Genomic DNA, 17,757 nt, shown 5'->3' on the forward strand with positions numbered 1-17,757 from the left:
TGGTTCTACCCAAAGCCTGAAATAGTTGAAAGGAAACCCAGTGATTTTCATGTTCCTGGATAAAATATGTGCAAAATTATTTTAGGAGAGCAAGTGGAAGATCATGTTCAAGATACTGAAAGCACTAAGGATGATAGCTACAGGACTGTCGAAATTCAACCATGGCATGAGTGCTGCAGGGACAAAATACTGGGACATTACTAGTTTCTGTCTGGACATCCCCCAAAGCCTCACTTACTGTCTTACATTGAAGGGAACGTCACCTCTGTGGTTACAACACAGGGCATCTGTACACAGGGCAAAGATAGTCACTGAGGAGAATTCGTGCATCCCAGGAAGTGGGCCAAAAGTCCTCCTGTAGCTCCAGTGACAGAACTTATACCTCCCAAGAGGAATTTTGTAAACTGCCATACAAAAACTATTTGTCAATTAGAATTGTGCTTACTAAAAATAATTAGGCCTACTACACCACTTAGTGCAGGCACTAAATGAGATTCAGAAACTGCAAGGACAGAACAAGCTTTCCCATTTGCCTGTTGATGAGCTCACGCTGCCACAAAAACAAGCAGCCCTCAGATGTATGCTTTAACATGATTTATGCATACCTGGCATAAAGAGCAACAGACAGAACTCCTTACACACGTTTACACCACTACTGTTTTCTTTCCTCTTGATCAGAGCCCTACCATAACAGCCTTCTATTTGATCAACGCTCAAGATGTTCTTTTCGAACCATCTCGCTGATCAAAACTTCAGGTTTAAGCCATCTAAATGAATGCTTTACACAAAATACTTGCTTCAACAACATACAAAGCACTTTCTTTATCTTTCAGAAACTGAATATACAAAGTAAGCTTTTTCCAAAATATTTCCATAGGCAAAGGATTAAAAAGGATTTTAATTATACACATATGGTCACAATTCTGCCTTAAAAAGATCATTGGGAAATGTACATAAGGCCGCTTGTAAATGTACATCATCTTTATGTTACTGTTACAATGTCATATGTCCAGAGAAAAAAATTGACAGTATCATACATATTTGCTTTACGCTGGGAGAAGGCTATTCAAAAATACAGTACTCTTCTGTACAAAAAAAAATCATGCCACATTTATTAAGATGGAAGAAGCATTGGTTTCTGTGATAACCAAATATTTCAGTCCATTTCTTACTATGCTCATTATCCCGACTTAAAATTTGAACAGACTGATTTCCCAAAGTGTCCATATTAACAGAATCGACAGCTATGTTATAAACAAAACATAACATTTCTCACAATAGATAAAAAGAAAGCCGGTTCGTATCTGTGAAACCATATAAAGATAGAATTTAAAAAAATCACTCTTGATTTGCTGAAATAAATTTACATTATACAACACTATATGCCAGGGGGAGAAAAGGGAACTGGGGGATATGAATATACACTAAAATGCAAATTTCTGTCCCAAAAAGGGGTAAAACAAATTACATTTACAGCATGAAGGTTTACAAATGTACATCTGTACAACCAAGGTAAGCATCACTACTAAATTAGCAAGGCTTGTAATAAACATCGAAACAAGAGATTTGTTTTCAAACTGTAAACTTACACCTAGTAACTACACGTATACAATGCATATATTTATAGGAAGCAAAAAAAAAAGGCTATCTGAATACTTAGTCAATCATGCTTAAATGTTGAGCTATCAAGTTTACTTTGCAGTGGCCCCTTTTCTCTTCATCAATACCTATTTTTTTTGCATCTACAGTGAGAAAGCAAAAGAAAGGCTCAACGCTTTCAAATCCTTACGATTCTATATGCAAAATAAAAAAATACAAATCTCTACTCGTCCTGCGTTGTAAAACTGGCTGTGAAGTTAATACAGCTTTCACTCCTTTTCCAACAGTGTACTGTACCCGAGTGGAAATACCACTGACATTTTATTCCCTCTGCCTTGTACAACAATTAAATATATAAGTATATACATCTTGGTTTTAATACATTGCTAGAGAAAACCTTAGGGCACCGTTTCAAACAACCTGTCTCCACGGCAAGGGGTGGACGCGAGGCTTTCCGAGCTTCCGTCCTCGCGTCGCTCCCTGCGTCAATCTCTGCCGTGCCGTTTTGTTATTTGGATAGCATGTTGTGAACCACCAAAACACAACTTAACTTTTCAACGTGTTAAATAAGGTTTATGCAGCTGATCAATTGTAATCTGGTATAAAAGACCTCACACAAAAGGGAAAAAAAAAAAATAAAGATTAATTCTATATACAACTCTATAAACCTGTTGTGCTGTGATGCTGGGCAGACCTACCAGATTGCAAGCCAGTGTATTAAAAGAATACTGTACTTTTTTCCCCTTAAAAACTATTTCAGTGACTTTACAAGGTAAAAATTTACAAAATATGTGACAGCTATTTTGATACAATTACATCATATACAGGCATTCTGTGCTTTGCCAGCCATCCAATCTGATAGGTCTCCGGATCAGGGCTGGAGATATTTTTTTATGCTTTTTTTTTTTTAACAATTCACTCCCCAAAAATATACACAAGAATAAAAATTTTACAAATGGATGAACAAAGTCAATAAATAGATCTAAAAAAAATCAGAACATTTATAGTTAAGTTGTACGTTTTGATCATTCACAATGCAATTTTTGTCTTCAATTTCTTTTCCTCTTTTACAGCATCCCATTGGGTGGTCCACCAATTGGCCCCAGATCAGCAGTGTTCTTCAGGTAATACTTTTCCAGCTTGGCCAGAATGTGTTTGCCATAGGTGTATTTACGCAGAGTTGTGATGTGGGGTCGAATCTGTAAGAAAAAACAGAATGGATTTACACCAGCAACCAGCAAGTAAAAAGAGAAACCCATATTTCTTCAATTATGAGGATGGCAGATACTACATTTTCACTGACAAGGTGGCACAAAGAGAATGAAACCCAACTTCGGAACCTGAATATAGTCTGCTTTATTAAGTGCTCCTGAATTTAGTGTTTATAAGTCATGTTCCAGGCTATAGAAGTGGTGAGTTTTACTCTAGAAGGAATGTATCCTAGCAGAAAAATTACTACAGAGAGTGTATTCTGAACCAACAAAAAAAATACAGAAGTATACCTTGTGCATTATTATCTTCCTCTGAGCAGGTTCAGCCATATCAATCATCTTCTGAACAACATAGTTGGCATACTGGTCCTTCATCATGGTGTATAAGGCACTGTGAGGACCATCATTCTGGCAACAGACCTCATCAATAAGTAAAGCTCTTTCAGCACGAGAAGCGTGAGTTACACATTTTTCTACCACATTGCTGAAAAATAAACCAAATGCATCCTGGGACTTCAGATGTAACATTCTACTAAGCAGCAATTTTAACTTTATCTGAACAGTTCGAGTCTTAACACCACTAAAGAGCACACTGTAAACGCATCAAATCCTGATTTCCAAATTGTTAGTCTCTAATGACTGAGGGAATTAAAGGATTGCAAAACTAATTTTCTGATACTTTTTCTCCTGCACGAGAGATTTTCTGCTGGGCCCAGAGTAAATACCCTGTAGATGCATTCAGGCACATCTATTTTGGTTGTGGGCCTTTTTAAGACGCAACAGAGAAAGCTAGATCTAAGGCTTCCTGCTTGTTGAATAAAGGTGCTTTTCAGAAGCAGGCCTAGATCAGAGATGGCATCAAGTATTTTTTTTGTGTAGAGGCAATCTCTGACCCTCCAGATATCTCAGAGGCTGAAAAGGCAATCAATGACTGTAAGATGACAAAGTCATACTGATCCTAAATTTGCCCTTTAGAAATTATGCAAGTTCTATTGAGAGGATTATGAAGAGTTCTGTTTAGGCAATGTAAGATAAAACCTTGCTAGTTTGCGTGCAATCAGTTTCCAAAATAAATGCCCCCATGATGTCACAGTGCAATTTGTACTTCATGACAAGATTAGTCCCACTAAATCATCCAAGAATAATTCTGAGACGTGCTTTTCTTAGCAAAAGGCACATAATCTGTACTTCAGCAAAAAGCACCGAAGGATGAGTTTAAGGTTCTAATTTTAGAGTAGTCATGGACTCCTACAATAGTCTTTGAGACTTCTTAATGCACAAAATCCTCATCAGGATGAACTACTACTTTGTAAAGCTAAGCCTTTTTATACTTGTCAATTGCTTGGCCGGACAGATAAGACAGTCAGGAATCTCAGCTCATCATTAACAGTGTATCAAGCAAGTTCTAGGACAGCTTTTCACCTGGCTCTGAGGATATTGACATGGAAACTTAAAGAGCCCATTCCCTGCCTTTGTACATGATGAACAAAAAACACCCAGTAAACTGGTGGAATTGTCTTTCTTTTGCTACAGAACTGCATTTCCCCTTTCCTTTCCCCAATATAGTATAAAAATACAACATTTCAGAAGGCAAATCACAGAGCAGAAGAAACCCTATCATATCCTTTTTTGTAACACAATAAATCAGTCCAGTACCACAACTTTAAAATAAATGAGGGCTGTGCAGTACCTTGCAAATTTGTGCTGACTCAGAGCTAGAACTTTTCCTCGTATTTCTGAAACTATTTTACTCTTGTCTTCAGGACGACCATGCTCCAGTACATGTTGAATAACGTAATTTCCATACTGATCCTGAAAATAAGACAACTTCAAATTTCTTTTTTGTTCATATCAGGTAATCCACACAGCTTTTTGTATATTAGTGTACACTGTCAAATTACTATTTGTGCACGTAAGGAAACCTACTATAATGTCAACATTATCGAAACGAAGCGATGCAAGAAATTGCATAAAGAATTACTTCACGGACCACAAAATTCACATGCAAAATGTAAACAATCTGCAAAACCAGCATTTTGCTAGAGTACCTTTTCTTCTCTTTAAGAAAGAAGTGCTTAAAATTTAATATTATTGTTCTTCAACAGCTGTAACATCTCCCTAAACTTTGGTTCCCCAAGACAGTGGTGTTTTAATTAGAGATTTGGATATGCAAGAAATCACTGAGGAACACTAGACTGTGAATATGCAGCAAAAGGCAGTTCTTGCCTTTTATTGTGTGGAAATTCCTATTGAACACTAAGTCCCTTCCAGCATTTAACTGATTCAATGTCAAAGCCATTTGTAGCACTTTTCTTGCTCCTCTGAGACCACAACAGGAAAATTATGTTGCATAAGGTCTTTTGCCTTCTTTTAGAAAAGATGCCCTTTTGGTGCAAGAATATGCAACATCTGTAATTTCAACAATATATTTGTGTTTAGACATTATCCAAAGTCATCTGAAGGACATCTGAGTGAATCAAGATAACTGCAAAAAGGTAATCTTTGTAATAAATAAAAAAATACTAAATCTGTGCATTTATAACTACAGTCAAGCTGCAATCAAAAGCTTTTTACATCTTCTTTGCCTCCCAACTTCCAAATTCATTTTCATTAAAACTATAGCGGGAAAGAAAACCAAAACAATCAATGTCTAGAAAACTAAAAAGAGGCAAATGCATTCAAACTATTTCTCAAAGTAAGAAATAGGAATCAATTATGAGAACAAAAAAAAGTGTAAACTGTTTTGAAAACAATGGGAATACGTGCTCACCTGCACTAGCTGCTCTGTGTGCTGATGCAGTTCTTCTAAGATTGGCAAAGTCTGCTCAGCAGTGCAATGTTCCAGAATACGCTGAATTACTCTACAACCATATGGATGAGTTGAAAGTACAAATACCTTAAAAGAAGATTGCAAACTGAAGTTAAACCAACTGAAGTTTACAGATACAGGAATATTATCACGTTCAAAATGGAACTGAACATGCCAACTACGTTTATAAAAAATGTTGCCTGCCAGTGTCAGAATTCCATCTCCAGAGGTTGTCAGGAAAAGATGAAAATGCAGAGCTTGTGTGTCAAGGACTCCAGTTATTATACAACTAAGAACCCAAGTTTTCACCAGAGTATTTTTAGCCTACTTAGCTGTAAAGAGAAGCCTGCCAGTATGACACTTTGTTAAGCACTGTTCACCCTTCAACCTTTAAACTTTGCACTTATTTTTCAGCTATTGAGATTTTTATATTATGATAAAGGATACTATGACTGAATTTTCACTGATTTCACACAGTGGTGCATACAACAGGCTCCATGTTACAGATAAAAAGTCTGCAAGTAATTATTCAAAATCTTGCTTATTTCTTCTGCTTGCTTCTCCAGAAGCCAGGTTAGTATTTTGGGGATCAGTTCAGAAAAATTCAAGAGTCAATGTTGGTCAGAACCATGTCTTATTAGACACTGACCCAAACCATGCAGGCAGGTGGAAAATATACATGCCGTTACATGACAAGACTGAAGTGTGGCATTTTTCATATGCCATTTCAGATTAGCTGATACGTTTCATATATAATTACTTGGAGCTGAGTATGGATGTCTAATAAATAAGCAGTCATGTTTTAGCCAAGGGGCTCTATTTACAGTTTAGAAATGAAATCTCATCTACCCAAACACACTTTTTGATGTAAAAGGACTTGACCCTAGAACCGTTGGTATACCATTATTACGTACAATAATTCAGGTATTACTGTTGTGTAAAATGTGAGAGAAAGCTATTGTAGATTTTGTTAAGAAACACATTTGGCCAGCCATTAAAGTAAAATTTAGCAACACAGCCAAGTCACTAAGACTTTTACAATTCTTCTCAAGACTATAAAAGTATCCGTTTGTCTTAGGGTATTAAAATTTTATTTAGCTGCAGCATAGTCTCAAGCCTGCAGCACAATATCAATCCGATATTAGCAGCTTTTCTGGAAACAAAACAAACCCCCCAACCTTAAACAAACGAATACTTCCCCCCTTCACTTAACACTAGTCTGTATGTAAGGAACAGATTAGCGCAGTTCTTCAAAGTATTTCCTTAATGATGGACATAAATTGGGAAACGCTGAAAAAAAAGACTTGCAACACAAGTAACAAAAGAAAACAGCAATTTTAATGAAAAATATATGCTAGAGAACAGGTATTTTATATTACTGTATCAACGATGGCAAAATTATAAAGGAAATCTGAAAACAAAACCAAACCCCAAACAACCTATCACAAAATTGAAACGGAAAGCCTGGTCTCAAGTCAAACACCTCTACTGGTATTTGTAATACATCCAAACAAGTCCTTCTAGAACCTCACCTGCAACAGATTAATCTTTCTACAGCATGTGAACTATCTTTTCAACGGCTTTTCCATTTTATCATCCCTTCTTTTTCCTACTTAAAAACGGGCTGTCAAAAACTAGCCTGTCTATGCCAATGATGGAAAATGACCTGCAAGTCAAAGCAGCCCCAGAGAAGAGGAAATGAACTGACACTACCTGTCCTTTGAACGCGTCGATGATGAACTGGAGTGACTGCGGTTGAACACACTCAATGCATTTTTGTACAACGTGGTTTCCGTTTTGATCTTTCACACATTTCAGAACATGACCATCCAGCTCTTTCACCATTTCATTCTGGAAAAAAAAGATTATCCTTGTCTTTTACTACAATTTCCTTTTCTTCCCCATCAAAGCAATAATCCATTTCATCCTGCCCAATATTACAGTATCACAGTATAACTAAGGTTGGAAGATACCTAGTGATTTACTTGTGTACCTCACCAATTTAGATGATTTTTTTAGTCCTGAGAGCATTCCATGATGGAAAGTACAATCAAAATTTTAAGCAAGTAAAAAGATGGATACAATAAAAAGAAATAACAAAAAAAAGGTGTTGTTCTAACTTACAATTACCTGCTGGTCAGGTGCGATTGACTCAAGTGCTTTCTGAATAACACGACAACCGTACATCTGCAGGGCTAACGGCAGAACGTGACCACGAATGCGAGTTGCTAGGGCTAACTTTTGATCCAGGCTTCCAAACTAAAAGAAAATAAATATGCTGTTAACAGATGAAGACATGTTATAGCATGGAATTTCCAAAGTAGTTCCATAATGTTCACTGTGTGCCTTGGATGGTTTCTCCCTTTGTATTTTTGGTATTCTAAATACATCACTTTGTAATATTCCACATTCTAGTCACATAATTGCGATCAAATGCATGACCTTGAAAGACAAAAGATAAGATCTAAGTAGTTTATACTTGACTGACTGTGAGAATATGTAAGTGCAATATCCCACTTATTTAGACAAATTATGTTAACATTAAGTAATTAGAAATTACTGTAATTTATTAATTCAAATCAGATGTTTTTCTGAGATCTCAAATTTGTACAGGTCACTGTGTCTTACACCTTGCACACATACCATAAACAAACTGGTAACAGGAGGGGCTGGGGGAGGAATTTTCAAGCGCTGAAGTGGATTCTTCTTAACTTCATGTGGCTTAAAGGATTGTTCTTATCATAAGCACTTTTGGAAATCTAGAAATACTCAGGCTTTGCAGAGTAAAATCAAAATAGTTTTTCACACTGGCTGTATTAGAGTATAATTCCACCAATGGTTTTGAGCAGTAGCCAAGTCCTGCCCATGTTATTCCCTCCACAGTGTCACTACAACTTTCTGTGCTCCTCCATACTGAGCAGAGTAGAAACCAGTCAAGCTTGATAACAATACACGTAACCCTGTCTCCAGATGCCCATGCAAGTTCCTGAGATAGCACAGTACAAGAAACCACACAGAAATGATCACCCAGACAATCAGCTGGGTGGAACCAGTAACTACACAGCATCACAGAGAACTGTCAAACCCCACAGCTGTAGTCACCTAAAGGCTCACAGGGTTGGAGCCTCCACGCTTCTCTGGGCAGCCTGCTCCCATGTCTCACTACCCTTGTGGTGCAAGATTTCTCCCTAATATCTAATCTAAATCTAGGTTCTTTCATTTTGAAACCATTACCCCTTGTCCTATCACTATCATCTGCTGAAAGTCTCTTCAAATTACACTATAAGACCTACAATGCCTGAGCGCGCAGCCTGTGCATTCACCAAAGTTCACCAGTGTATGCACCAGTGTGAGGAGAAACTGTGCCTACCATAAATCAAAAAAGCAAGGGATACACAGCACCAAACATATGCACAGTGTTATCAGCTTGGGTTCTGTGGTAAAAGCCCAGTAGAATTGTGCTATGTTCTTGAGGAAAAAAAAAACCAACCCACAATTTAATTTAATCAGATTTTACTGCATTTCATTTGCATTTCTGTTCATACTCTTAGTGTTATGCTTACCTCAAAGAACTTCTGTATTACATAGTTTCCAAACACATCAGTCATCAATTGATATGCTGCTTGCAGGATCTCATTAAATACCATCTGGCGCTCAGCTGGAGTAGCTCGCTCCAGCTTTTGCTGTATAAATCTATGTGAAAAAAGGGCAAGTTATGCTTTACATAAATGACAGAAAAAACCTTTCAACTACTGTTTCAATGAGACACCTCAAAAATTTAAAGCAAATATTCAACATTTATAAAAGGTATTAAAATGAAACTAGTGCCTTTGCATATAAAAGGATACATTTTAGTAAAATTTAATTAAAGAACTTTCAAAAGGATTAAAGATGTAAATAACAGTAAGTACCTGATGATGTATTAATGAAAAATGGTTTTACTTTCCAGATGCCAGATATTTTGTTTTGTTTATCAACGCCTTTTTTGATACCTAAGCTAGAGTTTACAAGTCTAGTTATTAGGCTATTTCTACACCAAGAACTTCTACCAGCAACTGAATTTATACTACTTTTATAATGCAATTTACTACAGCAGAAAAAGGTCAGTGTAAGAGCACAGACTCAAATTAATGGCATGCTTTATATTAAGAAGACTAGCAGCTCATTCAGATGTCAATCTATCAATATCAAAGCAGTAAAATATTATTAACTTTACTGTAATAATTACCTAGAACCATGCTGGTCCTGGGAAAATTCAACAATGTGTCCAACAAGGTCTCTTAATTGAAGATTAGGGAAACGATTGTTTCTGAAATCTTCCAGCAATCGACTACGTCCAGAAGGCATAATGTCAGACCTACTGTAACGGAGGCGTGAAGGAGGGAAGAGCTGGCTGGTGGAGCTAAAAAGACTGGAGGTGTTTGCTGCACTGCGATACTTTGCTTCGGCTCCAGGTGCTGCAGAAATATAGCGACCACTACCATTTGTCAGTCCTCCTACAAGGAAGCAGTTCTGTCAGTAAAAGCCATAAGGGAATTAAGGCAACAGTAAAACATTAAGTGTACTAGAACTACAGATACACCTTGGAGCCAAAGAAAACAGCGTTGTCTTGTTATTTATATTTACCTCATTACAGTTGGAGGAGCTAGATAGCTTTATCTTCCAGTAAATAAAACCATTTTCCTCATTTTTATTTTTATGTGAAGGGCACCAGGAAAAGAAATGTCATTAGAAGAACATAACAAAGCAGGTAAAGTGAGGACCCACTCAGACTTACAGAAACTTTAGAACTGGGTGGGCCTTAGCTTAGTGGGCAGATTTCCACTTCAGAAGTAATACTGACAAGCTCTTGTTAGTAGGCTTGAAGTTAGCCAATTGTTTCAAAATAGTCCATGAAATCTGAACTACCCTTCAGTCCCTACTGAGATACCTTTCCAATTTACAGTGTGAAAGGGCATTTTTGTGGAGGCACACATGGTGTCTCTTGTCATGTTGCACCTGTTCTGCAGGATACTTGATGACTTCAGCATTGAATGCTTTCAGTCTGGTACACCCCTTGTAAGCACTAAATATGTCAGCTTTCAAAACAAGGTAACTAAGAATGTTCTACTTAATTCTAAAACAACCAGAGATATAGCAAACTAAAGTTTCTTTCAGAAACATAAAGGTCTCTCCTTGCTGTGTAAACATTCATCACTCACTACACTTGGTCTTTCCTTACTTTTTAAAAACAGAATTGCCTTCCTATGTTTAGGCCCTACTCCTTTTTTTTGCCAGTGATTCTACCTACAGCTTCCATTATCTCACAGTCCCATGAATTTCTCCTCATACATTGCTCTCTAATCAGTTTGTGTCATTCTGAACTCCTCCAGTAGGCTTCTCTCCCCTCCACTTTACAATAGACAGCAATTATCACGAGAAGCATGCAAAGCATCTTTCCAAACTACAGTTAAGACAATTCTACCCCAGAAAACTCAACACTTACTCTACTTAAAAAAAACCCCAACCCCCTAAAATGATTGAGTCTGAATTAGAAAAGGAAAGTCTTTTCAGGTTCCCTGTCTAGAAAGCGACACAGTAAAAAGCCCCTACAAAGTCAACAGAATACCTACATCTGAATTAAGGGGCAAAAAGTTGCAGTATGTGCTGTTTGAATGGTGCTCTCTTACAAAATCAATTAATTTAAAAAAAAAAAACCAACCATCTGCAAGTGCCCCAGCCAAGCCTTATTTTGGCTCCAAGTATTGAAAAGGCCAGGCAACAACAGTATTACAGTGCGCTGGTAATGTATTAATGGTGAAGCATCCGGTTGGAAAGGTCAAATTGCAATACCAGAATCACACATTAGTGCTCTGCAAGACATACCAAGCATCACATTTATTGCACTGTATAGGACTATGTCCTAAAATAGAAATAATTAGCATTTATTTTACAATTGGCTTTCAAAATTCAGTGGCAAGAATCAGTAGAAGGATAAGGAAATACTTCATGTCCTGCAATAGCCTTTAAAAATCACTAGGTTTCCTTTTAAGTTAAAGCCTCTTAATTCTTTAGAGCCAGGAAAAGTAAGGGTTTTTAAGTATCACTTTTAGTTTCCATAGACAATTGCTATTTCCTGAAAAGAGCTGACAGAGCCATGATACTAATACAAAAAGAAATAAAGAACTCAAACATTCTGCAGGTGAAGCAGTATGCAGAGTGATGCTCTACAAGCATGCCTCTTCTAGAAACGGCCTTCTAAAGAACAAGTTATGTACCAGAAATGATGGTACTTCTCATCTAGATTGTTTACACACAAGACTGAAATCCTGGCTCACCCGTAACACTGCTGCCGCGAGAGGGCAGCAAAGCCTGTTTCAAGGGAATCTTGCAGGCTTCTTTCCTGTTTTAGCACCTCTATGGCGGCACTGACCACAGGCACAATTCTGTGCCAGAAACTAATAGCATAATATCGATTGTATGCTCACAAACTGCACGGCTCTAATTAGCAAACACAGCAATGGAATTGTACATATGAATCAGGAATTACTTCAGGTGTGTGTGTGTTTGGTGCTTTTTTTTTGGTAGAGTGTTTTTTGTTGGTGGTTTTGTTGGTAACCAAGTCTTCATGCAAGTATAAATTAAACGTGACAATTTCTTCAGCAATTAAAACGGAAACTTGGTTGCTTTTAACAAATATGCTATGTAAGTGTAGTAGTAGAACTGCACATTTTATTCTATTCTATTCTATTCTATTCTATACACATTTCACACTCGGGATTATCAGCCTTTCTGAATTTTAATTCAGGAACCATCCCTTAAGATGAATGTGCTGCAACTGGGAGACTCCTGTCTACCCTGTGAAACTACTTTAGACAATGATGTTAAGCAGGATCATGACACAGCAAGGCTGAAAACATATCCATTGTGCCTAGAAGAACACTGTCATGCTTCAAAAGTACACAGCAACCTTAACCTTATAAAACCCTGGACACTATTATATATATTTTTTAAAGTATTTTAAAAGGTAATTAGCTTTTCTTCTCATGCCATCTTTTATTACAACAGCAGTGATACAGCTCAGTGGCAACTGTGCAGATTTGAAAAACAGTGAGGTGCCCAAAATAAATGCACATTGTTACAGGTGCTGACTTACTTTTGCATACAATTGACTATTTTCTTAAATGCTGTACTCATTACTTTCTCAGTCTAAAACTATCAGTGGATTAGTATAGACACTAAGGATACCTGATCTCATTCATGCAAACTTTTAAAATGAAAGACTGAAATCTGAATTACATCTAGTTACCCAAATCCTCCTGGAGGGCCTACAACATCCACATGCTCTTCAAGAGCTAAGGACACCTATTTTACAGATTCAGATTGCAACCTAGAAAGGTAAGCCTAAGTCTTAAAAATTACTTGGGCAACATACCCTACTGAGTGAAGTAGCTAACCAAAACTGAAGTTTCAGTGCAACACTGAAGTTTTAAAAGATTGTTACCAGGCATCAGCATAGTGTAGCCACATAGTTTCAAACCACTGGGGAATAAAGTGTGCAGCTCATTCTTCAAATAATCACTCAGCTATTGTTCTGATCTTGTAAAACAAAGATCTCTGATGCAATGGATAATATTAAGCTGTTTTACAGTTTAATTGAACCTAAATCCCTGCGGCTACTCCACAGGGAAAAAGAGGCAGAGAGGTATAAAGTGTATATAGACCATCTACAAGCAGAGCCTTACTAAGCTTCAAGGACAGAAAGTATGTTATATTACCAACTCTTCAACACTGATAGCATACTTCATGGAAAGGAAAACATGAAAAAAATATTAAAAACTGATCTAGACATACTTATGTTGATATCATTAGTCTGTTAGTACTTATTACCAAAGTATTTCTCCAATTGTTTCTGACCGGGACATAAACAGACTTACTGCACAGTGACTGTTGTTCAAATCACTCAGCATTACTATTCTCTAGTAAAATATGCAGGAGCATATGAACACTTTAAATTTGCTTTCTACAAAGTATTTGCTTATCTGTAAAAAAGTAGATCCATCTCATCCTCAGCTAAAAAACCCCAATCTTCATATGGGAAAAAGAATGACACACATATGCATATTATGTATGTATGTTTTACATATTAATGCAAGTGCTTATTATGCCTGGTTTACTTAAGCCCTACAGAGCAGGTACACAGCAAAGGCAATGCAAAGTTCCCCGCACTGCCTTGACAAGAGGCTTTTATGCTTACCAAGAATGACCACTTCTAAAGATAAACCAACATCTATCTAAACTAACAAGAAACCTGGCTTGCAATGCACAGAAATTACCTCCAAAAGCCCAGATTTAAAAAATCCTACCCTACATCAAACCTTTAAAATGCTGCAAGGTACCAAACAATGCAAACACTACCAATTTAAAAGGATTTTTGGTAACATAAGAAAAATACTTTCTCTTGCAGTTTTTTGTCCCTGGGAGTGAAAGGGTAGTTCAAATTCATGACCTTACTGCTTCAACCGATTACGGTACAGAAGCGGTTATAGACAACTGACAAATCCCTTCAGATACAGGAAAACTGACACTAGAACAAAGCAATTAGCACATTCCTGTTTTAGGATGTTGGAAAAGCAGTGGTAAGAAGAGATAAAAACAGTAAAATACCATTAATTTCTTATAAAAGGGAAATTGGTCTTTTAAGCTACAAATTGCAGTGGTGTCTGACAAAGGGGTTATAAATCATGCACCCTTTCCCAGCATTGTGCTCTAGTATTCTGGTGGCTGAAACAGAAGCAACCCAGTTTGATGTCCATATAAAATAGTAGTTACGCTTAGCTGAACCTGTTGATATAAGCAGGAAGGACAACAAGTTTTGAAGGTGGAGGGAGAGCTGCATTTGACAGGCATTATCAGAATACCAATGGAAACTGCATGCAGACATGAACTTACAATGTTGTTCTACTCTGAAAAGTGACTACATGATAATCATAGCCTTCTTAAGATACCCACTCTGACAAAATTTCAGGTTTAACTTCTCATTTGGTGAGAAGGTTTTGCCTTTTTATTTGTTATGAGAAAAAAACCCACAAATGTTTCCAAGAGTGGTTGAACAACACACTGGAATAAATTTAAAAGGACAATTAACTGCAGAAAGTCTTGAAATTTTTGCAGTGGTGCACCTTGGATGTAACTGCACAAAGATATGACACAATGTAGAGTGCAGATATATACATATATAAATAACCCCCAAACAACTAAAAAAACCCACAAAAATATAAGACTTCCATTTCCAAATTTCAGATTGATTTGGTAAGGTAGCAAGACGTTTACCCATAATCAAGGTTCACTTCATCTGGAAGATGAAGAGGCAGTACATATGGAAGCCAACAAGGCTGAGTCAATTTTCAGAGTACAACTGAACATTCTGGCCTTTACACACTGATCTAGTACACAACTTTAACAAACTATCATGTTTAGTTCACAATGCCAAACAGTCCAAAATGGATTAAATCATTATTTAAAATGTCTGCTGACAGAGATAACTCTCAATATTGCTCACAGCTTATTTTCTCAGAACTGAAAAAAAAGTCTTTTATCAAATGTGAAACAACATAAAATTTTAAATGTTTTGAATTTTAGATAATGCCTTCCAAAATTTGATTTATAGTTTTCAGTGATACGAAAACTACTGTGAGAGTACTTTGGTAAGAAAGAAAGACAAAGATTTCCATGATAACCCCATTGTCAGATGTTCAGAACTTTCTCAAAAGCCTCCATTTGGGCTGAAACTTTCCATGCTTGGTCTCAGCCCAAAGGTGCACTTTGTAGACCTGAAAAAGGAAAAAAGGTAAGTAAAAAAAAATAAGACGTGCTGAAATATCCCCATGCCCAGTTTTACTTTGGGTATTCAGCACTTAACCGTGAAGGGGATACTGAACTGTAAATATAATATATTTAAATCACTTTAAACCTTGTTAAACAAATCACTCACACATTTTTCACTTCAAGTGTTATTTTGGTAAGCACTTTTACATTTTTTTCCCTGTTTTACTCATACTAGCTGATGTATAGGGGATTATGTTGCCTGTTTCATGCACAAAACTGTTCTCTGAATAGTTACTGAAGCAACAGGCAACTTAATCTTGAAATACCATCCAGTTTCATTTAATGATTTTTGCACCCAAATTAAATGACTGCAAATATTTGCATTGAAAAAAGGGAAAAATTATCAAGTAGCCTCAGGTTAGAGGCATTGTTTTTTAAACATACTGTAGGCTGTGGTGGGTTTCTCTATATTTTTACATTTTGTTTTACTTTTTTTTTTTTTTTTAAGGTTGAGCTCCCATGTCATTTAACTAGCAAAAAAAACTTGCTAACAGATTACCATCATCATTCCTAATAAAAATCTGATAACAGAGAGCCAAGACTGACAAAGCCTTTGCTACTGTCACAAATGTGCTTCTTTTTATCCACCAGCCTGGTGATAAACTGTGGTCTTCCTGGCAAAGTGTCTGGGCCACGAAGCAGTTGGCTCACTGATTCAAAAAAACCCCAAACCTTTCAATACATTTTGCATTGAGTGCTTTACTCATTATTCTATTTTATCATGGTAAGGGGCAGTAGTAAAAATCACTTCACTGTTAAACATATTAGTATCTTAAAATGTCCTTAAGGCGATAATACACAGAAGCAGAAACCAAAACAATGCATCTTTGCTTGTCATACTATTGAAGCATAATAAAAAAAGGACCAGTAAGTCTTACTGGGCTCTACTGGGCTTCTGCAAGGGAAGGAAAAACAGTTGTTGGCCCAATATTGCAAAAAGCTGAGTGCCCTCCACTGTCAAATCAATGAGCATTTGAACATGCTCTTTAATTTTCAGGAATGGCCCCTCTTCATTATGAAATTGTTTAACAGCAAAGGTAATGTGACATCTCATATGCAACATATATTTTACACATAGAAATACATACACACATACAAACAAAAAGTGTTTTTTTGGTTTTTTGTTTTTGTATTTTGTTTTTACCTAAATGCAAACTGGATGAGGATCCATGTGATGAAAGTGATGGCGGTGGCGTAAGTGAATGTCCTGGCGTTTGGCTTGGCAGAGGCATGCCTATTGGACTTGGAGAGGAGGAAAATCCCAGACTATTGTAAAATGGCTGCCCTATGGGTGCTAGGCTGCTACTAGATCTTTTGTACAAGTCAGAGCTAGTAGATAGAGAATCTCTCCTTGTGGCACTACTACTTGCAGAACTGCCAACTGAAGAAGAAATAAAAAGACCCTAATTACACAGTGTCAACTGAATAAAACCTATCCCCAACTACAGCTGGGCAATAACAGATGCGATCACAACAATTACAGCAATCGTTATGACAAAGACAATTACTGTGATAACCACACATGCTTTTCAGTAAATCTAAGTGGGTATAAACATACCACTGATAAGAAATTTCACCAATGCCCATGTCTTTCAACATTTCATTCTAGACTTCTCAAAGTAATATTGCAGTACTCCCTTTTAACCGCCTGCCTTCAGGCTTTGGATAACTATGGAATTTATGAGATTAGATTACACTGTCACTTCATACAAGGATTCTAGAAATATTTCCACTGAAGTCTTTGATAAAATTTGTTCCACCATAAATTATTTTTCAGACAGTGGTATGTCAGAAAAATGTCTAGTTACAATTGGCTGTTGTTTAAGGGGTCAGAAAATAATTTATGTTGTTGTTCAGCAGTTTCTGAACCTTCTTGTTTGTGGACCCCTCACCTGTAGAAAAGAAAAATGACTACTTAAAGTTCCCTATGAGAATTATGTTTCTCAAAGAAGTGTTTTGAAGGGATATTATAAAGATGGAATAGGCTAAGAAGATGAGAAGCAGAGCAGAGAGAGGAAAATTAAGGTGAAGAACTGAAAATGGAATTTTACTGCTTGCAGTATTTCTGAAAGTCAGTTTAGACCAGAAGCTTTGGATAAGGATAACAGTGTATTAGTGAAGGATTGGTTATCCTGCACAGCATCATTCAGCAGGGTGATGAGCAGTCCAGGATAAATTAGGAGAACAATAAAAAACATTTATAAATGTTAAATTCTAGTATCTGTTGTGCATTAGTGGAACATTAAGCTAGAATACCTATTTTCAATACTG

The 17,757-nt window shown here is 36.8% G+C and overlaps 1 protein-coding gene across 7 annotated transcripts in view; it reads right to left on the reverse strand.

Annotated features, from left to right (window-relative positions):
• Positions 1–361: 361 nt before the first annotated feature.
• PUM2 (pumilio RNA binding family member 2) overlaps positions 362–17,757 on the reverse strand; it is a 66,993-nt gene continuing 49,597 nt past the window's right edge. For 3 of the 7 annotated variants that reach the window (XM_054179890.1, XM_054179885.1, XM_054179884.1), the window contains exons 13-21: positions 16,631–16,867; positions 9,848–10,115; positions 9,183–9,312; positions 7,744–7,878; positions 7,333–7,470; positions 5,581–5,706; positions 4,501–4,622; positions 3,102–3,294; positions 362–2,798 (exon numbers count right to left, since the gene is read on the reverse strand). In XM_054179890.1, the coding sequence (XP_054035865.1) occupies positions 2,667–2,798; positions 3,102–3,294; positions 4,501–4,622; positions 5,581–5,706; positions 7,333–7,470; positions 7,744–7,878; positions 9,183–9,312; positions 9,848–10,115; positions 16,631–16,867 (1,481 nt within the window). In that variant the 3' untranslated portion in view covers positions 362–2,666. The remainder of the gene's footprint in view (positions 2,799–3,101; positions 3,295–4,500; positions 4,623–5,580; positions 5,707–7,332; positions 7,471–7,743; positions 7,879–9,182; positions 9,313–9,847; positions 10,116–16,630; positions 16,868–17,757) is intronic. The other 4 variants (XM_054179887.1, XM_054179886.1, XM_054179889.1 and 1 more) reach the window with 3 other exon arrangements.

Source organism: Dryobates pubescens, chromosome 3 (assembly GCF_014839835.1).
Source record: "Dryobates pubescens isolate bDryPub1 chromosome 3, bDryPub1.pri, whole genome shotgun sequence".
Classification (NCBI taxonomy): domain Eukaryota; kingdom Metazoa; phylum Chordata; class Aves; order Piciformes; family Picidae; genus Dryobates; species Dryobates pubescens.